At 40.8% G+C, this 22,047-nt stretch overlaps 1 protein-coding gene across 2 annotated transcripts; it reads right to left on the bottom strand.

Moving 5' to 3' along the window:
• Positions 1–4,569: 4,569 nt before the first annotated feature.
• Positions 4,570–14,885, bottom strand: LOC124007892 (programmed cell death protein 10-B-like). 2 transcript variants are annotated; one of them, XM_046318741.1, is made up of 9 exons: positions 14,790–14,885; positions 13,837–14,032; positions 10,403–10,456; positions 10,138–10,255; positions 9,891–10,017; positions 9,712–9,790; positions 8,993–9,075; positions 6,679–6,771; positions 4,570–5,026 (listed from the first exon to the last, which is right to left on the bottom strand). In XM_046318741.1, the coding sequence occupies exons 2-8, from the start codon at positions 13,924–13,926 to the stop codon at positions 6,690–6,692; spliced, it is 633 nt and encodes a 210-aa protein (XP_046174697.1). In that variant the 5' UTR covers positions 13,927–14,032; positions 14,790–14,885; the 3' UTR covers positions 4,570–5,026; positions 6,679–6,689. The 2 variants fall into 2 exon arrangements, with proteins under 2 accessions (XP_046174697.1, XP_046174696.1); XM_046318740.1 differs by having other exon boundaries at positions 6,690–6,771.
• Positions 14,886–22,047: the final 7,162 nt, after the last annotated feature.

Here is a 22,047-nt window from a genome sequence, read left to right as displayed (position 1 = left end):
AAGACACCAATGCAGGATAATTAATCTCTTTCATTTCTACCAGCCACTTTTTTAAATATATATATCTGACACTTATGAAATCTATATTAAACACTTTATAATTGTAAACACTGAGTCAGTCAGGCGAACTGACATTAGAAATATGAGACATATTGTGGAACCTTAATCCATGATTATTCTTCATTTATAAAAAATATTAATAGTTTGTTTAACACTTTTTTGGGTTACTACATGATTCCATGTGTTATTTCATAGTTTTGATGTCTTCACTATTTTAAAAATTCAAGAAAAACTCGAATGAGTATGTGTCCAAGCTTTTGACTGGTACTGTATATACACAAGATTTTCTGGTCTGAAACCAAGATTGAACTCTTTGGCCTGAATGCCAAGTGTCACATCTGGAGGAAACCTGGCACTGTCCCTAAGGTGAAGCATGGTGGTGGCAGCATCATGCTGTGGTGGATGTTTTTCAGCAGCAGGGACTCGGAGACTAGGACTATACATCCTGTAAGTAGCCCATTACTCCACCTATACAACAACACAGGACTATACATCCTGTAAGTAGCCCATTACTCCACCTATACAACAACACAGGACTAGGACTATACATCCTGTAAGTAGGGTTCATTCAGACACTGGCAAGTCTAATTCAAGAACGTTCAGGGACGCTTTCAAGCACTTCATTTTAATTTTAGAGTACCTCAATATTATGCAATTGTATAATTGATCTGCTAATAGAGCAGTAACACACCAGCGCACTACTTTTCTGGAGAAAAAAGAACATTGCCAGCGCTGCAAACAGATATTTGATCTGCTAATACATGACATGGAAAGGACCAGCGCACTACTTTGGGAAGAAAATGTTTTATATTTCCCTACTCCCTCATCCAAGAGTATATTTGGGATTCAGCACCCCTACTTCCCATGGCTATGTAGATATTAGATCCAATGTGGATCCAGGCACCACTGTCTTCACCAGTTTAAGGAATGAGACACCAAAATATCCTGGACAACACCTTTAAATGCACTTTCACAACAGCTGTTCGTCACTTGACTGTCATTCAGAAAATTTCCTTCTGGATCTGATGATGATGTGTGAGAATATCATGGCATAACTCATCAGCTGGACACCAAATGTGCATCCAACAAGTATTATGCATAAATATTGAAGAACCACGTTAATGACAGTATCGATTTAGGTTTTAAGTATCAAGGTAAGGTGACTCTTTCGGGTTAGAGGCATTCGACCTTGCAATTAAATACATCATTTTGGATTTGTGTGCCCATGAAAACTGTTTTCACGCCATAAGATAAGGAGACACAACATGTTATGTAGTTAAGCTGCATTTCTGATCTCTATATAAAAACTATCCAACAGCTAGATCCAGGATTCTTACAGGGTTCAAGTTCAATGTATAATTTAACTGAATGTGTAATATATTATTTAATGACAACTTACACTACCATAAATGCAAGGACAGAAAGTAATATTTTGTCACATGATTTTGGACAAATCCATCAAGACACCAACCATGATAGTGTGTGAAACCGGTTTTAAATCAACTCATGAATTTGACTGAATATAGCTGTGATGCCCCCTTCTATCTTCATGTAATTATATTTAAAAAATGATCAATGACTTATCAACATCTGTAACAAGTTGTCCAGTGTAGGAAATCCTCCCTGCTACCCTAGTACATAGAAAGACCCATTTACACTATACACATAGCTTATGCTTGGTTCCACCTTGACATCCCTGATCTACTTGCCTCAATAAATTAAATGCTAGAACATTGGTCGCCAGGATTAGCTATTTGTAACTAGCCTCTTCATACTTGCATAAAGGTGCGAGATAGACACATGTTCATTATAGTCATAATGAGTTGTGATGCCATGGTCGCTGCCTTGACTAAGATCCTCCAGAAAAGTACAGGGCCTGTTGTATTTATTCGCATGATAATGAAGTCAGATTGATGAATGTAGTTTATATTCAACCTCATTTTCATTCAAATACAGTATATCCAAAGTGTACTCTATTTTCATGTGGTGAAAAGTGTACTGCAGTATACTTCATGAGCATACACTTGATTGTAATTATTCGCCTACCTCCTCATGCCTTTTGCATACAATGTATATAGACTCCCTTTTTTTCTACTGTGTTATTGACTTGTTAATTGTTTACTCCATGTGTAACTCTGTGTTATCTGTTCACACTGCTATGCTTTATCTTGGCCAGGTCGCAGTTGCAAATGAGAACTTGTTCTCAACTAGCCTACCTGGTTAAATAAAGGTGAAATTAAAAATGTAAAAATAAAAATAAAATTAATTTTCATATCTCAATAAGTGTACTTCAGTATACTTACAAAAAGTATACTTTTCATGTCTTCAAAAAAGGTCTTTAGTATACTTACAATAAATGAACTAGAATATCATGTACTTCAAAGTACTAGATTTTCATGTAACGAGTGTTTGCAAAAAGCAAGACCACACTAGAAATCAGACATACTTATTATTGTTCTCAATAAGGAAGTAGTTACCTTATATTTCCTGAAAGTTATACCTGCCTGCCTGTAAACAAAAAACTCTTCAATGAGGAAATACTTTCCAATATTCAGCTACTTGTCTTTTCAAATAAAAGTATATCTGAATACTTACTTTGAAATGTATGTGAAAGTAATTGAGACATTTTAATTAGTCATTTAACCCAGGTCTGGTTCCACCAATACAAACCTTTCAGAAATACACAAGTGATTAGAGGAGAGGGATTAGGGTCTAAGCACTAGATCTCTGGAACAGAAAATGGAACAAGTTTAGTTTTTATGATGAGGCAACTGTCTGTGTAAACAGACAATAAAACACTATCTGATGGACTCCATTCATGGAAAATCCCATGGGGTAAATCCCAGTAGTCTTTAAAAAAATCTCTTCTTGTCTCCCCCTAAACACAAACTGCATAATTAGGAAATTATTTATTGAACATTTGCCACCAGACATACAGTATCAGTTAAATAGACAGCTTCAACCTGGAGCGGTTTCTATCCCTTCATCTTGAAACATCAGGGACAGACTCCCTTTACAAACCCTCCTCTCTCCTCAGTCATGCTCTCTGTAGCTACACACACAGACAGTGTGAGAATGTTACTTTGTGAATCCCAAATCGATCCCTCCCTAGTCCGCCCCTACCCCGAAGTCTTTTGGTTTTCTGTCTTCTAATAGAGAGTAGAATACGGGTGCATCTCAATAATCAAACAAGGTTTCCTCTCCTCACACCGCTCCCTTCCTCTGCACTACTCTGTAAAGACTGGACAGGTGAAAGGTCATACCCAGTAGGGTTAGAACATCATATTGCTTTCTCTTAAGAGAGGGAGACACTTGAGATGCACAGTAGGTAGTGAAAGCCGTTTCCGTTCTGAAAGCATGATTAAGAGGCTAAATTGCCCCTAAACACTGACACAGGGTCAGACACAGTGAGCTCAAAAAGTATTGGAACAGTGAATTTTTGCTGCCGTTGTCATTTTGGCTCTGTACTGCAGCCCTTTGGATTTGAAATTATACAACGACTATGAGATTAAAGTTCAGACCGTCATAGAATACACTTCTACATTGATGTGGATGCTACCATGATTATGGATCATTCTGAATGCATCGTGAATAATGATGAGTGAGAAAGTTACAGATGCACAAATATCATACCCCTAAAACATGCTAACCTCTTACCATTACAATAACAGGGGACGTTAGCATATTTTAGGGAGGGGGGGGTGATATGTGTCCAACTTTCTCATATCATTATTCACAATTTATTCAGGATGATCCATAATCATGGTAGCATCCATATTAATGTAGAAGAGTTTAGAAACATTTTATTCTTATTTACACTAAAACTCACTACAAAATGACAATACAATATTTACCATTGATTTCTATTGGGCACAAAATAATATAAAACACAACCTAAACAAACAGCAAATGCATTCAACAAATGTGTAGTCACAAGCTTGATGTAGTCATTGTGTGATATGAATATGGGACCAAATACTTTTTACTACACAAGTGAATTTGTATGAAATACTTTTGGTCCCCTAAAATGAGAGGACTACGTACAGAAAATGCTGTAATTTCTAAACAATTCACCCGATATGGATGAAAATACCCTCAAATTAAAGCTGACAGTCTGCAATTTAACCTCATAGTCATTGTATCATTTCAAATCCAAAATGCTAGAGTACACAGTCAAAACAACAACAAAAATGAAATACTTTTGGAGCTAACTGTATTCTTCATCCCAGTAACAGGTAAAGTTAGGATTGGGGAAAGGTAATCTGATCCTAGATATGTGGTTAGGGGGAAACTTCTACCTTGAACCTAATGTAAAGTAATCACATGAATATATATTATCAAAAATGGCAATTAGTCTGACAAATGCCTCGTCTCCTCTACTTCTAACAAGACCAGGTGTGTGTTCAACAAGTAGGGCCAGGAAGATACCAGTATCATTCATAACATGGCAAGAAACAAAAAGCTCATTTTACATCTTTAGATAAACAGCCCTAATTTTAGAAACAAATATCATTATCTTGTCGCATTTATTTAATTTCTAAGATATAGCACAGAATATTTTACATACAGCAAGTTTTTATAGGACCAAAGAAAAATTGAAACAAATATTGTCATACTGTTATCGTCACAGCCTGATCAACAAGACTGTCCCAAAACTTTAAAATGCTGATTCACACAATTAAACAGTAGCAAGGGAAAAACTAAAAAACCTATCACATATGCTGAAGTTCTTCAGCTAGCTTTTGGCCATTAAAACATTCACTAACGTTGGCTAACAGTTTAAAAGCTGATGTATTTCACTGCTAACATCAGCCTTTTTGAACGCACCTCAAGGGCATAAATTAAAACTGTCCGGTCAAAATCAAGCCTCTATTGTACATTTAAATCTGGTAGAAGATGCTCTCCGATCATATGCCATTTTTAATGTTGCTTTGTTGGAAGATTGGATGGCCTCTCCAAGGCAAGCCTACACACACGTTCAGACAAAGACACAAACACAGGAGACATAGATTAGAAATCACTGGCCACTTTAAGAAATGGATCACAAGCCACTTGAATAATGGTCCGTATCTAGCATTACTCATCTCATATGTATAAACCGCACTCTTCTACGGTATCTTAGTCACTTTTAAATTGTGTCTACATATTGCATCACCCATTTCATATTTATATACTGTATTGTATTCTAGACTACACCCCTGTGTCACGACTCCCACCGAAGTTGGCTCCCCTGCCTGTTGGGGTGGTGCTCGGCGGTCGTCGTCACCGGCCTACTAGCCGCCACCGATCCCCTTTTCCCTTTTCTGTTAGTTTAGTCTCATGAGTTGCACCTGTTCCTGTTCCTGTTTTCTTGATTTACTTTCCTATTTAAACTTGTGTAGCCTGCCCTTGTTTGTGGGGGATTCATTTTAGTTCACGTCTTGTATCGGAGGCGTTGTTGTGCTCCGGACCGTTGCCACCCTGTGTTCTGGGTTGGACTGTGTTTCCCTCCCTGTGTTCTGGGTTGGACTGTGTTTCCCTCCCTGTGTTCTGGGTTGGACTGTGTTTCCCTCCCTGTGTTCTGGGTTGGACTGTGTTCTCCGCACTGTGTTTTGGGCATGACCATTTTGTGCCGGATTAAAGTGCATTTCTCCGTGAACCCTCTGCTCTCGATTCCTACCTTCCCCTCCTTGTCAGCCGTGACACACTGACTGTCAAACAGCCATCTCCAGCACATCAAAGGCTGCTGCCTATAGACAGATTAGGAATCACTGGACATTTTTAAGGAAATGAAACACTAGCCACTTTAATCAAGGACATAAGGTCTCTCCGAATCTTGCATTATTAATCTCATATGCGTAAACTGTACTATTCTGCGGTATCTTAAGTCACTTTAATTGTTTGTAAATATTGCATCACCCATCTCATATGTATATACTATGCCACTGTATCTTAGTCCAATGCTGCTCTGACATATATATATATATATATTCTTAATCCATTTCTTACTCAGATTTACATGTATTTTGGGTATATCTTGTGAAACTGTTAGATGTTACTGCACTGTTGGATCTAGAAGCACAAGCATTTCACTACACCCGCAATAACATCTGCTAAACACGTGTATGTGACTTATAAAATTTGATTTGAAGAGAAAGGAGGCTGTCAGTGGACATAGACAGTAGCACCGGCATAATAAACAATCTCCCACCATAGAGTTAGTTAGAGATCTCAACTTTGTATCTGTCCCATTATGGCTTCTGTGCTATCTCCATTTTGAAGTAGTCCATTTTCTTCTTTGTTGTGTTTTTTTTAAAAAGCATAAACTTTATAATGGTGAATTACCGCCACCTGCAGTACTGGATTTGATTTTGATTTGATTTGGAGTCCTGAACCAAATATTGTGCGTCATTTATTGTGGCCACTAGATGGCAGTGATACAGCTTAAAGCTATTTACAAACTGGGTAACCCAATTTGAAGAAGCAGCCAATGCTCTGCTCATTCATTGGCTGATACCTCCCAACCTATAGGAATCGCCACTTACTTGTCTACTTTTAAATTATGGAAGCCCTCAATGGCAATGTTCATGCAACAACAGGTTGTATCCAACTAGAACTCTCTAACTATGTCTCACACACCCCTATTGTACCTATATGACGGTCTTGAAGGTCTGCAGAATGAGGTTGGTTTGGTGGATCAGTCTGTTCGCACTGATGAACACGTTGATCGCCCTGGAAACAAGGATGGTTCATTTATATTGTTATTTAACGACTGCAAATAAAACAAAAACGCAATGTCATCAAAACAGTTGTTCAAAATAGCCCTGACATTTCAAACCTGATTAAATAATTGGTTTCTCATGGTCATCAAAAAATAAACAGTAAGAACATTCCCACTACTAATATTATTAGTATTAATGTACACTGAACCAAATATAAAACGCAACATGCAACAATTTCCAGAGTTCCAGTTCATATAAGGCAGTGGTCACCAACCGGTCGATGGCGCAATTGGCGGTGCACTTGATTCAGAAGATCTGTGGCTAAATCGAGTGTGCCTACTGTGCCTACAACTTCCAGCAAAGTTTGATACTAGCTACATGAGATTTCATAACTTATAAAAACCAGACAGAGAGAGACTGTCAAAGAATACAGCAAAGAGCTGCTGTTTCTATGACTTTTTATTCAGCACTGCCAACACTGTTTTTATTCAACACAATTACAAAACATAACACGTACTCTGTACTACCACTCGCGCTGCAGCTGCGATTAATTAGTAGCCAAGTGTATCGATAGCCCTGCGTTTTTATTGTTATTAGCAGCTCATCGTGTCTATTTGAATATATCGAGGAATATTTCATTTTCTCTGGTCATAGGAACAACATGAATTTGTTGTTTGACTTGTTTTGCCATCAGGTGGAAGACAGTGTCCCCTACCTCTGGTCAGTCTCACCGGAGGCAAGGCAAGGAAGGACAGAGCAGGGACCATGAGAGGCAGACACTCTGCTGCTCTCTTCCTCCCTCCGCTGAGACTAATGCCGTGTTCAAAACAACTAGGAACTCTGAAATTTCAGACTTCTGACTTCAGTGCGTTCAAGCGAACAGGGAACTCAGGGAAAAAAACTAGATGCGACTGGGAAAAATAGTTTTGAGCTGGGGATTGAGTTGATCAGGCTATTGATTGTGGCCTGTGGAATGTTGTCCAACTCTTCTTTAATGGCTGTGGAAAGTTGCTGGATATTGAAGAGAACTGGAACATGCTGTCGTTCCTGAGCATCCCAAACAGGCTCAATGGGTGACATCTCTGGTGAGTGTGCAGGCCATGGAAGAACTGACATTTTCAGTTGCCAGGAATTGTGTACAGATTTTTGCAACATGTTGCCGTGCATTATCATTCGGAAACATGAAGTGATGGTGGCGGATGAATGGCACGACAATGGGCCAGGATCTCGCCACGGTATCTGTGCATTCAAATTGTCATCGATAAAATGCAATTGTGTTCGTTGTCCATAGCTTATGCCTTGCCGTACCATAACCCCACCGCCACCATGGGGCACTCTGTTGACAACGTTGACATCAGTAAACCACTCGCCCACATGACAATATACACGTCTGCCATCTGCCCGGTACAGTTGAAACTGAGATTCATCCGTGAAGAGCACACTTCTCCAGTGTGCCAGTGGCCATCGAAGGTAAGCATTTGCCCACTGAAGTCTGTTACAAGGTCAAACTACAGTTAGATCAAGGCTTTGGTGGAGGACGACGAGCACACAGATGAGCTTCCCTGAGACGGTTCAATTTCTGCAGAAATTCTTCGGGTTGTGTAAACCCAGCAGTCCAGGTGGCTGGTCTCAGATGTACCCGCAGGTGAAGAAGCTGGATGTGGAGGTCCTGGCTGGTGTGGTTACATGTGGTCTGCGGTTGGACGTATTGTCAAATTCCCAATTCTCTGGCAAGTGCTCTGGGGGAAATTCCTGCAGTCAGCATGCAAATTGCACGCTCCCCCAAAACATGGCATCTGTGGCAGTGTGTTGTGTGACAAAACGGCACATTTTAGAGTAGCCTTTTATTGTCCCCAGCACAAGGTGCACCTGTGTAATGATCATGCTGTTTAATCAGCTTCTTGATATGCCACACCTGTCAGGTGGATGGATTATCTTGGCAAAAGATAAATGCTCACTAACAGGGATATAAACAAATTTGTGCACAACATTTGAGAGAAATATGCTTTTTATGCATATGGAACATTTCTAGGACCTTCTATTTTAGCTTATGTAACATGGGACCAACACTTTATATGTTGCGTTGAAATTTTTGTTCAGTGTATTTTTGCTGTGGGTTTAGTAAGTGCTGTTTTGTGAAGAAAAGAAATCCCCCAATCACAATGCACTGCTTTTGATAAGCATATATCCATCTATTCAGCTTCCTTATGAATCTACTCTACATGACTCACTTTCCATCTTTGAAGTATGTTTTGAGGGTGTCGCTGAAGCTTTTGGAGTATTTGACAAACTCCTTCTTCTGGTGCTCAAGAGCCTGGACACACAGAATAGACAGCTGTGAACATCGCCTTCACAATGATATCAGCTCTACTTTCAGCCATTGATCACATTAAAGATAAGGAAGAAACAACACTGAGTGTACAAAACATTAGGAGCACCTTCCTAATATTGAGTTGCAACCCCTTTTGCCCTCAGAACAGCCTCAATTCGTCGGGGTATGGTCTCAACAAGGATGTCAAAAGTGTTCCACAGGGATGATGGCCCATGTTGACTCCAATGCTTCCCACAGTTTGTGTCAAGTTGACTGGATGTCCTTTGGGTGGTGGACCATTCTTGATACACACAGGAAACTATTGAGCGTGAAAAACCCAGCAGCGTTGCAGTTCTTGACACACTCAAATCTGTGCGCCTTGCAACTTCTACCATACCCTGGTTAAAAGCACATCAACATTTTTTTCTTACCCATTCACCCTCTGAATGGCGCACACACACAATCCATGTCCTTCTTTAACCCGTCTCCTCCTATTCGTCTACACTCACTTAAGTCCATTTAACAAGTGACATCAATAAGGGATCATAGCTTTTCACCTGGATTAACCTGCTCAGTCTACGCCATGGAAAGAGCTGTTTTGTCCCCTCAGTGTATATTCCACATCTCTGTGTGTCTTACCCTACGGTTCTGGTAGTGGTATTTCTTAAAGACGCTATTGACTGTATCCAGGAGCTCCTTTATAGCACTGGCGATGTCTCTATGGAAAACAACAACCAACACCAATCAAAAAGCAGGATGTCAAGGGCATGCTCATGAAGGTGTGTGTGTTCGTGTATACTGTGTGTGTGTGTACTCACTTAATTGTCTGTAGGAAGCGTACCCTGTCGTTGATCTCGTCAGGTATCTTACTGAGGATGTGTTTCAGAGCTCTGGATTTCTCATTTAGGTCCTGAAACTCCTGCTCTGGCCTGTCCACTAAGAACTCTACACACACACACACACAGGGAATAGGACATATGAGTCCATTTAATAAACAACTACAAACATATTGAATCTCTTGTAAGCAGATGCTTAGTGCTGGTACTTTTCTACACACACACACACCTTCCACGTCATCTGCAGCCATGCGCAGCAGAGACTCTGTGTAGTTTATCTGAACGTTTTTCTTCTCCAGAATTTTCATTATGATGTCCTGAGTTAGGCCTGGGTTCTCCCTCTCTGCCTAGCAACACCAACACACAATTACACCTGTTGATTATTCAAGCTGCCCATCCTTGCAACCAGAGCCCAGCGGTTACGTAAGGGCAAAGGTCATACATTTATGAGGTAAGGGGTTAGATGTCAGGGATCGTGTGTTTGTGTGTCTTACCTTGATGAAGGCTGCCCTCAGTGTCTGGGCAGCTGACAAGTTGATCCTCTCCAGCTGCCAAACCAACACACACACACATCGTTAGAGGCTGACAAGAAGAAACACACTCATCCAGGGTTCGATATACAAGGCTGCCTGCTGGTATGGGGAGATTTTGGAAGCCCTCTGGGCCAGTCAATCATCCACACCAGTGGCCCGCTTGGGTCAGTGAAAAAAATATAAATATATTGTTATTTTCAATCAAGGCTATATAATTGATGAAAAACACAGGAATTCCTGAAGCTGCTAGTTGGTTATATAGATTATTTATCTCACACGTGCCGCACACACAGCCTCATTTGAGTGGAATCATCTGTCGGGCAGCAAGACTGCGCAGCTCTCAACTGTCCTGATTCTTTTGCAACAGACACCATTTATTCCAAACGCTCTTCAACGTAAATGCTGTTGAGTTCTTAAACGGAAGTTGTACCATAGTCCCATGTACCAACACCACAGTCACCTCCAAACTCATCACCAAGCTCAGGACCCTGGGACTAAACATCTGCCTCTGCAATTGGATCCTGGACTTCCTGATGGGCCACCCCCAAGTGGTGAGTGTAGGCAACAACACATCCGGCACACTGATCATCAACACGGGGGCCCCTCAGGAGTGTGTGATTTGTCCCCACCTGTACACCCTGCGTGGACGTGCATGACTCCATCATCATCATCATCATCAAGTTTGCTGACCACACAACGGTGGTATGACTGATCACCGACAACGATGAGGCAGCCTATAGGAAGGAGGCAAAGAGACCTGACAGTGTGGTGCCAGGACAAGAACCTCTCCCCCAATGTCAGCAAGACAAAGGAGCTGACCGTGGACAACAGGAAACGGAGGGGTGAGTACGCCCCCATCCACAGATGGGGATGTAGTGGAGCAGGTCGAGAGCTTCAAGTTCCTCAGTGTCTAAATCATTACGGAATGATCATGGTCCACACACACCCACACAGTTGTGAAAAGGGCATGACAGCACCTGCCCTCAGGAGGCTGAAAAAACGTGGCCTGGACCATTGAGAGCATCTTGACAGGCTGCAACACCGCTTGGTAAGGCAACTGCAAGGCACCTGATCTACACAGGGTAGTGAGTATGGCCCAATACATCACTGGGGCCAAGCTTCCTGCCATCCAGGACCTCTATACCAGGCGGTGTCAGAGGAAGGCCCTAAAAATTGTCAAAGACACCAGCCACCCTGGTCATAGACTGTTCTCTCTGCTACCATACACAAGCGGTACCAGAGTGCCAAGTCTAGGTTCAAAAGGCTCCCTAACAGCTTCTACCCCCAAGCCATAAGACTCCTGAGCAGCTAATCAAAGGGCTACCCAGACCCCTCTTTAACACTGCTGCTACTCTCTGTTTATTATCTATGCATAGTCACTTTAACTCTACCTACATGTACATATTACCTCAATTACCTCGACTAACCGGTGCCCCCGCACATTGACTCTGTACCGGTAACCCCCTGTATATAGCCTCTCTTGTTATTTTACTGCTGCTGTTTAATTATTTGTTACTTTATTTTCTATTTTTTACTTAACACTTATTTTTATTTTTTTAACTTCTTAAAGCATTTTTGGGTAAGGGCTTGTAAGTAAGCATTTCAATATAAGGTCTACACAATGATTCTCTACCCTATACTTGCTTGTTTTGTCACAAACTGAAATTAGGCGAACTATTCAAATTTTAGCAAACCAGGAAATGGGGAGAGATTTCTGCATAGTGTATCGTTAACTCCGCATTGTTGGAAAAGAAAGAACCCCTAATTAATCATTTAACTTTTAGTCAGTGGTGTAAAGTACTTAAGTAAAAATACTTGGAAGCAATACTTAAGTAGTTGGGGTATCTGTACTTTACTATTTTTGACAACTTTTACAATATTACACTACTACTTTTACAACTTTTACACTACATTCCTGAAGAAAATGATGTACTTTTTACTCCATACATTTTCCCTGGCACCCAAAAGTACTCGTTACATTTTGACAGGAAAATGTTCCAATTCACCCACTTATCAAGAGAACATTCCTGGTGCCTCTGATCTGGCGGACTCACTAAACACAAATGCTTTGTTTGTTAAATCAATATCTAAGTCTTGGAGTGTGCCCCTGGCTATCTGCAAATTTTTGTAAAATAATTTAAAAATATGCTGAGCCATACTCACCACCCTTTTACATAATATAAGGACTTTGAAATTATTAATACCTTTACTTTTGATACATAAGTATATTTTAGCAATTCCGTTTACTTTTAATACTGAAGTATATTTAAAACCAAATACTTTTAAACTTTAACTCAATTAGTATTTTAATGCGTGACTTTCACTCACGTTATTTTCTATTAAGGTATCTTTACTTTTACTGAAGTATGACTTTTCAGTACTTTCTCCACCAGTGCTTTTAGTCTACACCTGTTGTTTACCAATCATCTGACAAATACAATTTGATTTGTATGGTTTCCACGCATTGCCATTCCAATCTGAATAGTTTGCAAATGTTTGGCACAAGCCTGCTACGTTAGGTTAAGCACAAGCTGCACATCTATAAATGATAACTTCGTCCATGCTCTAAAGTGGAGTGAAGTCCACAGGGTTCCATATTTCAACTTCTTCCAGACACTAAAAAACACTAAACAAATGAGAGACACGACTGAACTACAACTTCCGTTTAAGAATAAAATGGAAATCAACAGCATTTGGAGTAAACGGTTTCTGTTGCGAAACGTTTTCCAACTAGCTCGTGAAAAATAATTGTTGTGGACTTAGAACATCCCATTTTTTTGTTTTTCTGTAAGAAAAAGTGTGATTTAGAGATTGGAAACCAGAAAACACTACAGGAAAACTCGGAAACGCGGACAAACAAAACCTTGAAAACAGAATTCAGCGTAATGTAAACAGCAGGAAGCAGGTCTCGAGGCCTCGACCTTCTAGCTCGAGGTCCGGCGCGCTATCGACTGTGCCGCAAAAGCATGCTCGTGCGGCAGGGTCGATTTCCGAGCGTATAAACTCAGGGTCGTTACAGTAAGATAAAACAGATTTTAAAGGGCCTTAGAACTGACTGTTCAAAATCACCAACAAGAACACCCTTTTTGAGATTGCGCAAGTTTTATTTTTCCCCTCAAAACAATCAATGTAAATGTTACATTGTCCAGTTAAAATGTTATTATTTGTGTATGGAGAGTAGGTTATAGGCTATACGCTAGCTTGCTCAGCCCGCAAATTAAAGATCAAATCCCCTGATATGTAAATTATGCACGCATCATCCACTATCCTTTGAGATATTGGCCCCCTTCGGTATGTTTTTCATTTGGACAAGTAGCTTTCAGGTCGCACTGGCCCGGGGTGTTACTTGAACATTTACCTGAATCTTTATTAGATAAAACACTCACACACATTACCTCGTTAAAAACTGGGTACATGACAGCGTAAAGCGTCATTGAGACCATGGAGTTTGTCTCGGTTTCAATCCTCATCTCTTCCATGGTCATCCTCCAAGGAGGTGCAGAGAATACACACTCACTTTTTCCTCTCTTTCACTCTCACACACACACAGAGAGAGAGAGAAGCTCCAAGAGTCCCCAGAGTGACAAGAGCCTAGAGAGAGAGAGAGAGAGAGAGAGATTTGTGCCCTGTTCCCACAAGGGCAACCAGTGAAAAACAAACACCATTGTAAATACAACCCATATTTATGTTTATTTATTTTCCCTTCTGTACTTTAACTATTTGCACATCATCTTAACACTTTACGTAGCTATAATATGACATTTGAAATGTCTCTATTCCTTTGAAACTTTTGTGAGTAATGTTTACTGTTCATTTGATTGTTTATTTCACGTTTGTTTATTATCCAGTTCACTTGCTTTGGCAATGTAAACATATGTTTCCCCTGCCAATAAAGCCTTTTGAATTGAATAGAGAGAACTTTGTCTATGTTGTCATGTAGACAGACCTAAGGCGTTATTAACTTCCTCTTCTACTGTGACACGATAAGCTACTGTACACAATAACGTTGCCATGTAAGTTAACGTTAAACATGTTCGGTTCCTAAGAAGCTAGCTAACTTAACTGGCACACATGCTCGCTAACATTAGTTACCAAATTTTGGTAACTAACTACATAGCTAGTTTGCAGATTCTATGTCAATTTAGGCGGACCTTTAACTGTGAAAATCACCAAGGAATATAGCTAACATTAACTAGCTAACGTCACCCATCAGTATCATGCTCTACTGTAGCTAATACGTTTAGTTACGCTTGAGCAACTCGCAAATGTGTGGCTAATGCACTGTCATTCAGTTGAGATAAGTCTAACGGTCAAATGGTGGTTATCTTAACTAACCACAGATAGTTACCTTTCTTGTCACCGTTCTAATAGCGAAAATGTCTGGTTAGCTGCGTTGTTATCATCAACTTCTCCTTCAGCGACACTTCCGGGTCACGGAATTTTGGAAACGCTCTAAATAAAAGTCCCCAACATAATAGTAGAAAAGTGTCAATATCCTCATTTATTCATGCTACATTAAAAATAATTGTCGAAACATGAACAATAATTTTAAAAAATTCAAATTTAAGTGACATTTGCATTAAATGTTCCAAGGTCGAATAAATGCCCACAATGAAAATTATTGTACATTTTGCATACAGCATACAATGACATTCTACACGATTCTATGCTTACAACTTTGTGGCAACAGTTTGGGGGAAGCCCTTTCCTGTTTCAACATGACCATGCCACCGTAAAGCGAGGTCCATACAGACATGGTTTGTCGAGATCGGTGTGGAAAAACTTGACTGGCCTGCACAGAGTCCTGACTTCAACCCCATCGAACACCTTCGGAATGAATTAGAATGCCGACTGCGAGCCAGGCCTAATCCCCCAACATCCGTGCCAAACCTCACAAATGCTCTTGTAGCTGAATGGAAGCAAGTCCTCGCAGCAAAGTTCCAACATCTACTAGAAAGCCTTCCCAGAAGAGTGGAGGCTGTTATGGCAGCAAAGGGGGGACCAACTCCATATTAATGCCCATGATTTTGGAATGAGATGTTTGACCAGCAGGTGTCCACATACTTTCAGTCATGTAGTGTGTCTAATGTATGGTGTCATTTCATAGTGGTCTGAATAATATGGAGTGTTGCTGGCCTTTTACTGTGGTCAAACTGCTTAAAATGGAACCACTGGACACTGTATGGTACAAATATTGCACTGTGCAGGCAAAGCAATCAAATCGCACAACGTAATAGACTTGTGTTCAATGAGAGGCTGTATAGAGACTGCCCAATGTGTGTGTGTGTGTGTGTGTGTGTGTGTGTGTGTGTGTGTGTGTGTGTGTGTGTGTGTGTGTGTGTGTGTGTGTGTGTGTGTGTGTGTGTGTGTGTGTGTGTGTGTGTGTGTGTGTGTGTGTGTGTGTGTGTGTGTGTGTGTGTGTGTGTGTGTGTGTGTGTGTGTGTGTGTGTGTGTGTGTGTGTGTGTGTGTGTTGCTTGGTTGCTCCTCTGGTGTCGCATGGGTATGTGTTTTAAATGGAAGCCAGTCTGTTTCTGCTGATTTACTTTCTCTTTTCTCTCTCATCCAGTCCTCTTTGTTCTAGACAGAAGATACTGTCTTTTTCCCCACTGCTCTCTCTCCCTATGTTGAGCCACTTGAAAAAGACCATTGGTCAGTGGTTTCAATAGCCTACTCTGGTAGCCTACTAATAAATGTTTGGCTATTTTTGTATTTTATCCCAACTTCTGCCCTTTAACTAATTACCAATATGTCGACTTTGACTACACGGTGTTATATTTCCTGTCTGCCCTCTGGCACAGATCTAGGATCAGATAACCAGTATCATTTTAATTACAGATGCAAAGGTCTACACCAGGGTTTTATTTGGCCCCCCAATTCTGAGCTAAAAAATCTGAATGTTTTTTTTAAATGTTCATTGTTGGATATACAAAAAAAAATGTAAAAACACATGAAAATCAGCTTCAAGTGATTTTAATTTGGAAAATGTGTTCGCAAGTATTCACATGAATAATAGAGACACGTGTGTCACGTTCGTCATAACGAGGAGACCAAGGTGCAGCGTGATAAGCAAACATTCTGACCTAACCAAAATAATTGTCATGTTTTGTCATTTATTATCATGTCTTGTCCCTGTGCTTCCCATTCTATTCGTTTCCCTCTGCTGGTCTTATTAGGTTCTTTCCCTCTTTCTATCCCTCTCTCTCCCCCTCCCTCTCTCACTCTCTCGCTCTCTCTTCTCTCTATCGTTCCGTTCCTGCTCCCAGCTGTTCCTATTCCCCTAATCATCATTTAGTCTTCCCACACCTGTTCCCGATCCTTTCCCCTGATTAGAGTCCCTATTTCACTCCTTGTTTCCCGTACCTGCCCTGTCGGATCCTCATGTATAATTCACCGTGCTGTGTCTATGTTTTGCCCTGTCGTGTCGTGTTTTCCTCAGATGCTGCGTGGTGAGCAGGTGTCTGAGTCTGCTAGGTTCAAGTGCCTTCCCGAGGCAACCTGCAGTTCTCGATCAAGTCTCCAGTCTGTTCTTGTCTTTACGTGTAGTATTATGCTTTTTGTTTTGTAAAGTTTATTCTGGATTAAATACTCTGTTTTCGCCAAGTCGCTTTTGGGTCCTCATTCACCAGCATGACAATAATAAAGAAAACAAAGATAACTAAGTCAGGGCGTGACAACGTGATCATAAACAAATGTAAGCAAGGTTTTGAAAGTATTACGTTTTTATTCCAATATTATATCTGTTTGGGCTTATTATTTGTAATTATGTTCAGGACCCCCAACTCTCCGCTCAAGAAACAATTGGCCCACGGCTGAATCTAGTTGATGATCTCTACACCAGGTAATCTAGTTGATGAGCTCTACACCACACAATCTAGTTGATGATCTCTACACCACGCAATCTAGTTGATGATCTCTACACCACTCAATCTAGTTGATGATCTCTACACCACGCAATCTAGTTGATCATCTCTACACCACGCAATCTAGTTGATCATCTCTACACCACGCAATCTAGTTGATGATCTCTACACCACGCAGTCTAGTTGATGATCTCTACACCACGTAATCTAGTTGATGATCTCTACACCACGCAGTCTAGTTGATGATCTCTACACCACGTAATCTAGTTGATGATCTCTACACCACGCAGTCTAGTTGATGATCTCCACTGGCCTACACCTTGAAACCCTGCATACAGCTAGTTCAGCCCTGTTTATTTTTGTCAAATCACAGTTGTTGTCGGGACAAGAACTGTGAGGCCATTAAACCATATGACCTGATTAGAAAAATAGTCTGGTTCCATGAAAACTTTTTTTTTGCATCTGATTTATTACTATGTCATACACTACCACCAGGGAAGGGAAAGAGGATCACTAATCAGTTGTACAACTGAATGCATTCAACCGAAATGTGTCTTCCCCATTTAACCCAACCCCTCTGGTGCAGGGGGCTGCCTTAATCAACATCCACTGCACAGATGTTGTGGGTGTTAACTGCCTTGCTCAAGGCCAGAACACCTTGCCAGCTCGGGGAGTCAAACAAGCAACCTTTCGGTTACTGTCCCAATGCTCTAACCGCTAGGCTACCTGCTACTTCCAGAGGTAGCGGTCGAGTTTAGGCTGTAGCTCAGTGGGCTAACATAGAGCCTCTTCACACTTACTCCAATTTTCATCAAAATACCGTCTGCTACACATAGTACTAAAATGTAAACTTGCTACATCTCGACCGCTACTTCTGGAAGTAGCGCAGGACACTCGACAGTTGCCAGCCTTGAAACAGGACAATGTGAACAGAATTGTCTCATTGAGCCAACATTTCCACAGTTTAAATGGTAATAGTTTTAGAAACAGCTGAAATGCACAGACATGTTCCTAATATGAGAATTGTTTTACTGAATTTGTAGTGTGAAGAGGCTTTATGTTAGCCCACTGAGCTACAGCCTAGACATTTTTAGGGAGGTTACTCATTATCCTATGAGCCTGGTTAGCGAAGGTGAGTGAAGGACAGAGTGTCTGGTCAGACCACATGTTGTCAGGGTGCGGTTGAGAGGCAGTAGGGAGGTGACTGGTTTGTCTAGTTTGCACACAGGATGGGCTGTGGTGGACGTGGACCTCAGTGGTGTGTGTGTGTGTGTGTGTGTGTGTGTGTGTGTGTGTGTGTGTGTGTGTGTGTGTGTGTGTGTGTGTGTGTGTGTGTGTGTGTGTGTGTGTGTGTGTGTGTGTGTGTGTGTGTGTGTGTGTGTAGGTTGGTTGGTTGGAATTATGTTGAATATAATAAGAAACTACAAATGAACAAAAATAGAAACGCAACATGCAATACTTTAAAAACAGTTACAGTTCAAAGAAAGAAATCAGTCAATTGAAATAAATGATTTAGGCGCTAATCTATGGATTTCACATTTCTGGGAATACCGATATGCATCTGTTGGTCACAGATACCTTAAGAAAAAAGGTAGGGGTGTGGATCAGAAAACCAGCCAGCATATGGTGTGACCACCATTTACATAATGCAGCGTGACATCTCCTTCGCATAGAGTTGATCAGGTTGTTGATTGTGGCCTGTGGAATGTTGTCCCACTCCTCTTCAGTGGCTGTGCGAAGTTGCTGAATATTGGCAGGAACTGGAACATGCTGTCATAAACATCGATCCATAGTATCCCAAACAGGCTCAATTTGTGACATGTCTGGTGAGTATGCAGGCCATGGAAGAACTGGGACATTTTCAGCATCCGGGAATTGTGTACAGATCCTTGTGACATGGGGTCGTGTATTATCATGCTGAAACATGAGGTCATGGTGGCAGATGAATTGCACAATAATGGGCCACGGTATCTTATCACGGTATCTCTGTGCATTCAAAGTGCAATCGATAAAATGTAATTGTGTTCATTGTCCATAGCTTATGCCTTGCCATACCATAACCCCACAACCACCATGGGCACTCTGTTCAAAACGTTGACATCAGTAAACCGCTCGCCCACATGACAATATACACAATGTCTGCGTATCTAAAACCGTGATTTATCTGTGAAGAGTGGCCATTGAAAGTGAGCATTTGCCCACTGAAGTTGGTTACAAAGCCAAACTGCATTCAGGTCAAGACCCTGGTGAGGACAACGAGGACACATATGAGCTTCTGTGAGATGGTTTCTGACAGTTTGTGTAAGAATTCTTTGGTTGTGCAAACCCACAGTTTAATCAGCTGTCCGGGTGGCTAGTCTCAGCCGATCCTGCAGGTGAAGAAGCAGGATGTGGCATTCCTGTGGAACTACTGGGCTGACGTACTGCCAAATTCTCTAAAATGACGTTGGAGGTGGCTTATGGTAGAGAAATGAACATTAAATTCTCTGGCAACAGCTCTAGAGGAATGCTCACTAACAGTGATGTAAACAAATTTGTGCACAAAATGTTGTGTGTATGACAGATTTCTGGTATCTTTTATTTCAGCTCATAAAACATGGGACCAACACTTTATTTGTTGCATTTATATTTTTGTTCAGAGTACATTCATTAATCTGATTTCATTATTACGTGAATGCTGTAGGCCCATAAGCATTTCCAACGTATCTATCCATGGTAGCGAGCCTTGCTTCACCACTGAATACTATTAAGAGGCTAAGAGACAAAATAACTAACATCTTATGTCCTAGCATTAAATGATTGAGTTGACCTTAGCTCAGAGCTGCACATTTAGAGGCCAAGCATTTGGATGTGTAGTGTGAATAACACTTACCATTAGACCATTCACAAATAATAATACAAAGAATATTAGCTTCTCTGAAATATGAGGACTACAGTTTCGTATCCATTTAAAAGTAATACGATTTATTACAGTTATGCAATTACAATACAATCATCAAATGGTACACACCATACCACATCTTTAACTTCAAAAGATACAAACATATCTAAAAGTCTATAGGCTAAGTTTTAAAAAACACACTATAGTGTAATGGAACGCTACAGCAGGAGATTGGTCTACAATGTTTCAGTTTCAGGTTTTAATGTCACGTGCACAAGTGCAGTGAAATGTCTTTCTTGCAAGCTCTAAACCCAACAAAGCAGTAATCAATAGCAATGTAATACTAAAAATAGCATGAGGTAGTACAAAATAACACACGAGAAATAGAACTAAGAAGAACACTAGAAAGTAAATAAGCATACTATGTATATACAGGGTCAGTCAGTTCCAGTACCATATTTACAATGTGTCGGGACACAGGAGTGATAGAGGTATATTTATTTTTATTTATTTTATTTCACCTTTATTTAACCAGGTAGGCAAGTTGAGAACAAGTTCTCATTTACAATTGCGACCTGGCCAAGATAAAACAAAGCAGTTCGACAGATACAACGACACAGAGTTACACATGGAGTAAAACAAACATACAGTCAATAATACAGTATGAACAAGTCTATATACAATGTGAGCAAATTAGGTGAGAAGGGAGGTAAAGGCAAAAAAGGCCATGGTGGCAAAGTAAATACAATATAGCAAGTAAAACACTGGAATGGTAGTTTTGCAATGGAAGAATGTGCAAAGTAGAAATAAAAATAATGGGATGCAAAGGAGCAAAATAAATAAATTAATTAAATACAGTTGGGAAAGAGGTAGCTGTTTGGGCTAAATTATAGGTGGGCTATGTACAGGTGCAGTAATCTGTAAGATGCTCTGACAGTTGGTGCTTAAAGCTAGTGAGGGAGATAAGTGTTTCCAGTTTCAGAGATTTTTGTAGTTCGTTCCAGTCATTGGCAGCAGAGAACTGGAAGGAGAGGCGGCCAAAGAAAGAATTGGTTTTGGGGTGACTAGAGAGATATACCTGCTGGAGCGTGTGCTACAGGTGGGAGATGCTATGGTGACCAGCGAGCTGAGATAAGGGGGGACTTTACCTAGCAGGGTCTTGTAGATGACATGGAGCCAGTGGGTTTGGCGACGAGTATGAAGCGAGGGCCAGCCAACAAGAGCGTACAGGTCGCAATGGTGGGTAGTATATGGGGCTTTGGTGACAAAACGGATTGCACTGTGATAGACTGCATCCAATTTGTTGAGTAGGGTATTGGAGGCTATTTTGTAAATGACATCGCCAAAGTCGAGGATTGGTAGGATGGTCAGTTTTACAAGGGTATGTTTGGCAGCATGAGTGAAGGATGCTTTGTTGCGAAATAGGAAGCCAATTCTAGATTTAACTTTGGATTGGAGATGTTTGATATGGGTCTGGAAGGAGAGTTTACAGTCTAACCAGACACCTAAGTATTTGTAGTTGTCCACGTATTCTAAGTCAGAGCCGTCCAGAGTAGTGATGTTGGACAGGCGGGTAGGTGCAGGTAGCGATCGGTTGAAGAGCATGCATTTAGTTTTACTTGTATTTAAGAGCAATTGGAGGCCACGGAAGGAGAGTTGTATGGCATTGAAGCTTGCCTGGAGGGTTGTTAACACAGTGTCCAAAGAAGGGCCGGAAGTATACAGAATGGTGTCGTCTGCGTAGAGGTGGATCAGGGACTCACCAGCAGCAAGAGCGACCTCATTGATGTATATATAAGGGGTAAGGGGACTAAGCATCAAGATATACAGTCCCGTTTAAAAGTATTTGCCCCCTTTCTGATTT

This window comes from Oncorhynchus gorbuscha, linkage group LG21, assembly GCF_021184085.1.
Source record: "Oncorhynchus gorbuscha isolate QuinsamMale2020 ecotype Even-year linkage group LG21, OgorEven_v1.0, whole genome shotgun sequence".
Taxonomy (NCBI): domain Eukaryota; kingdom Metazoa; phylum Chordata; class Actinopteri; order Salmoniformes; family Salmonidae; genus Oncorhynchus; species Oncorhynchus gorbuscha.
Note: the sequence above shows the minus strand (reverse complement) of the source record. Positions and strands in the feature narration are given on the sequence as shown.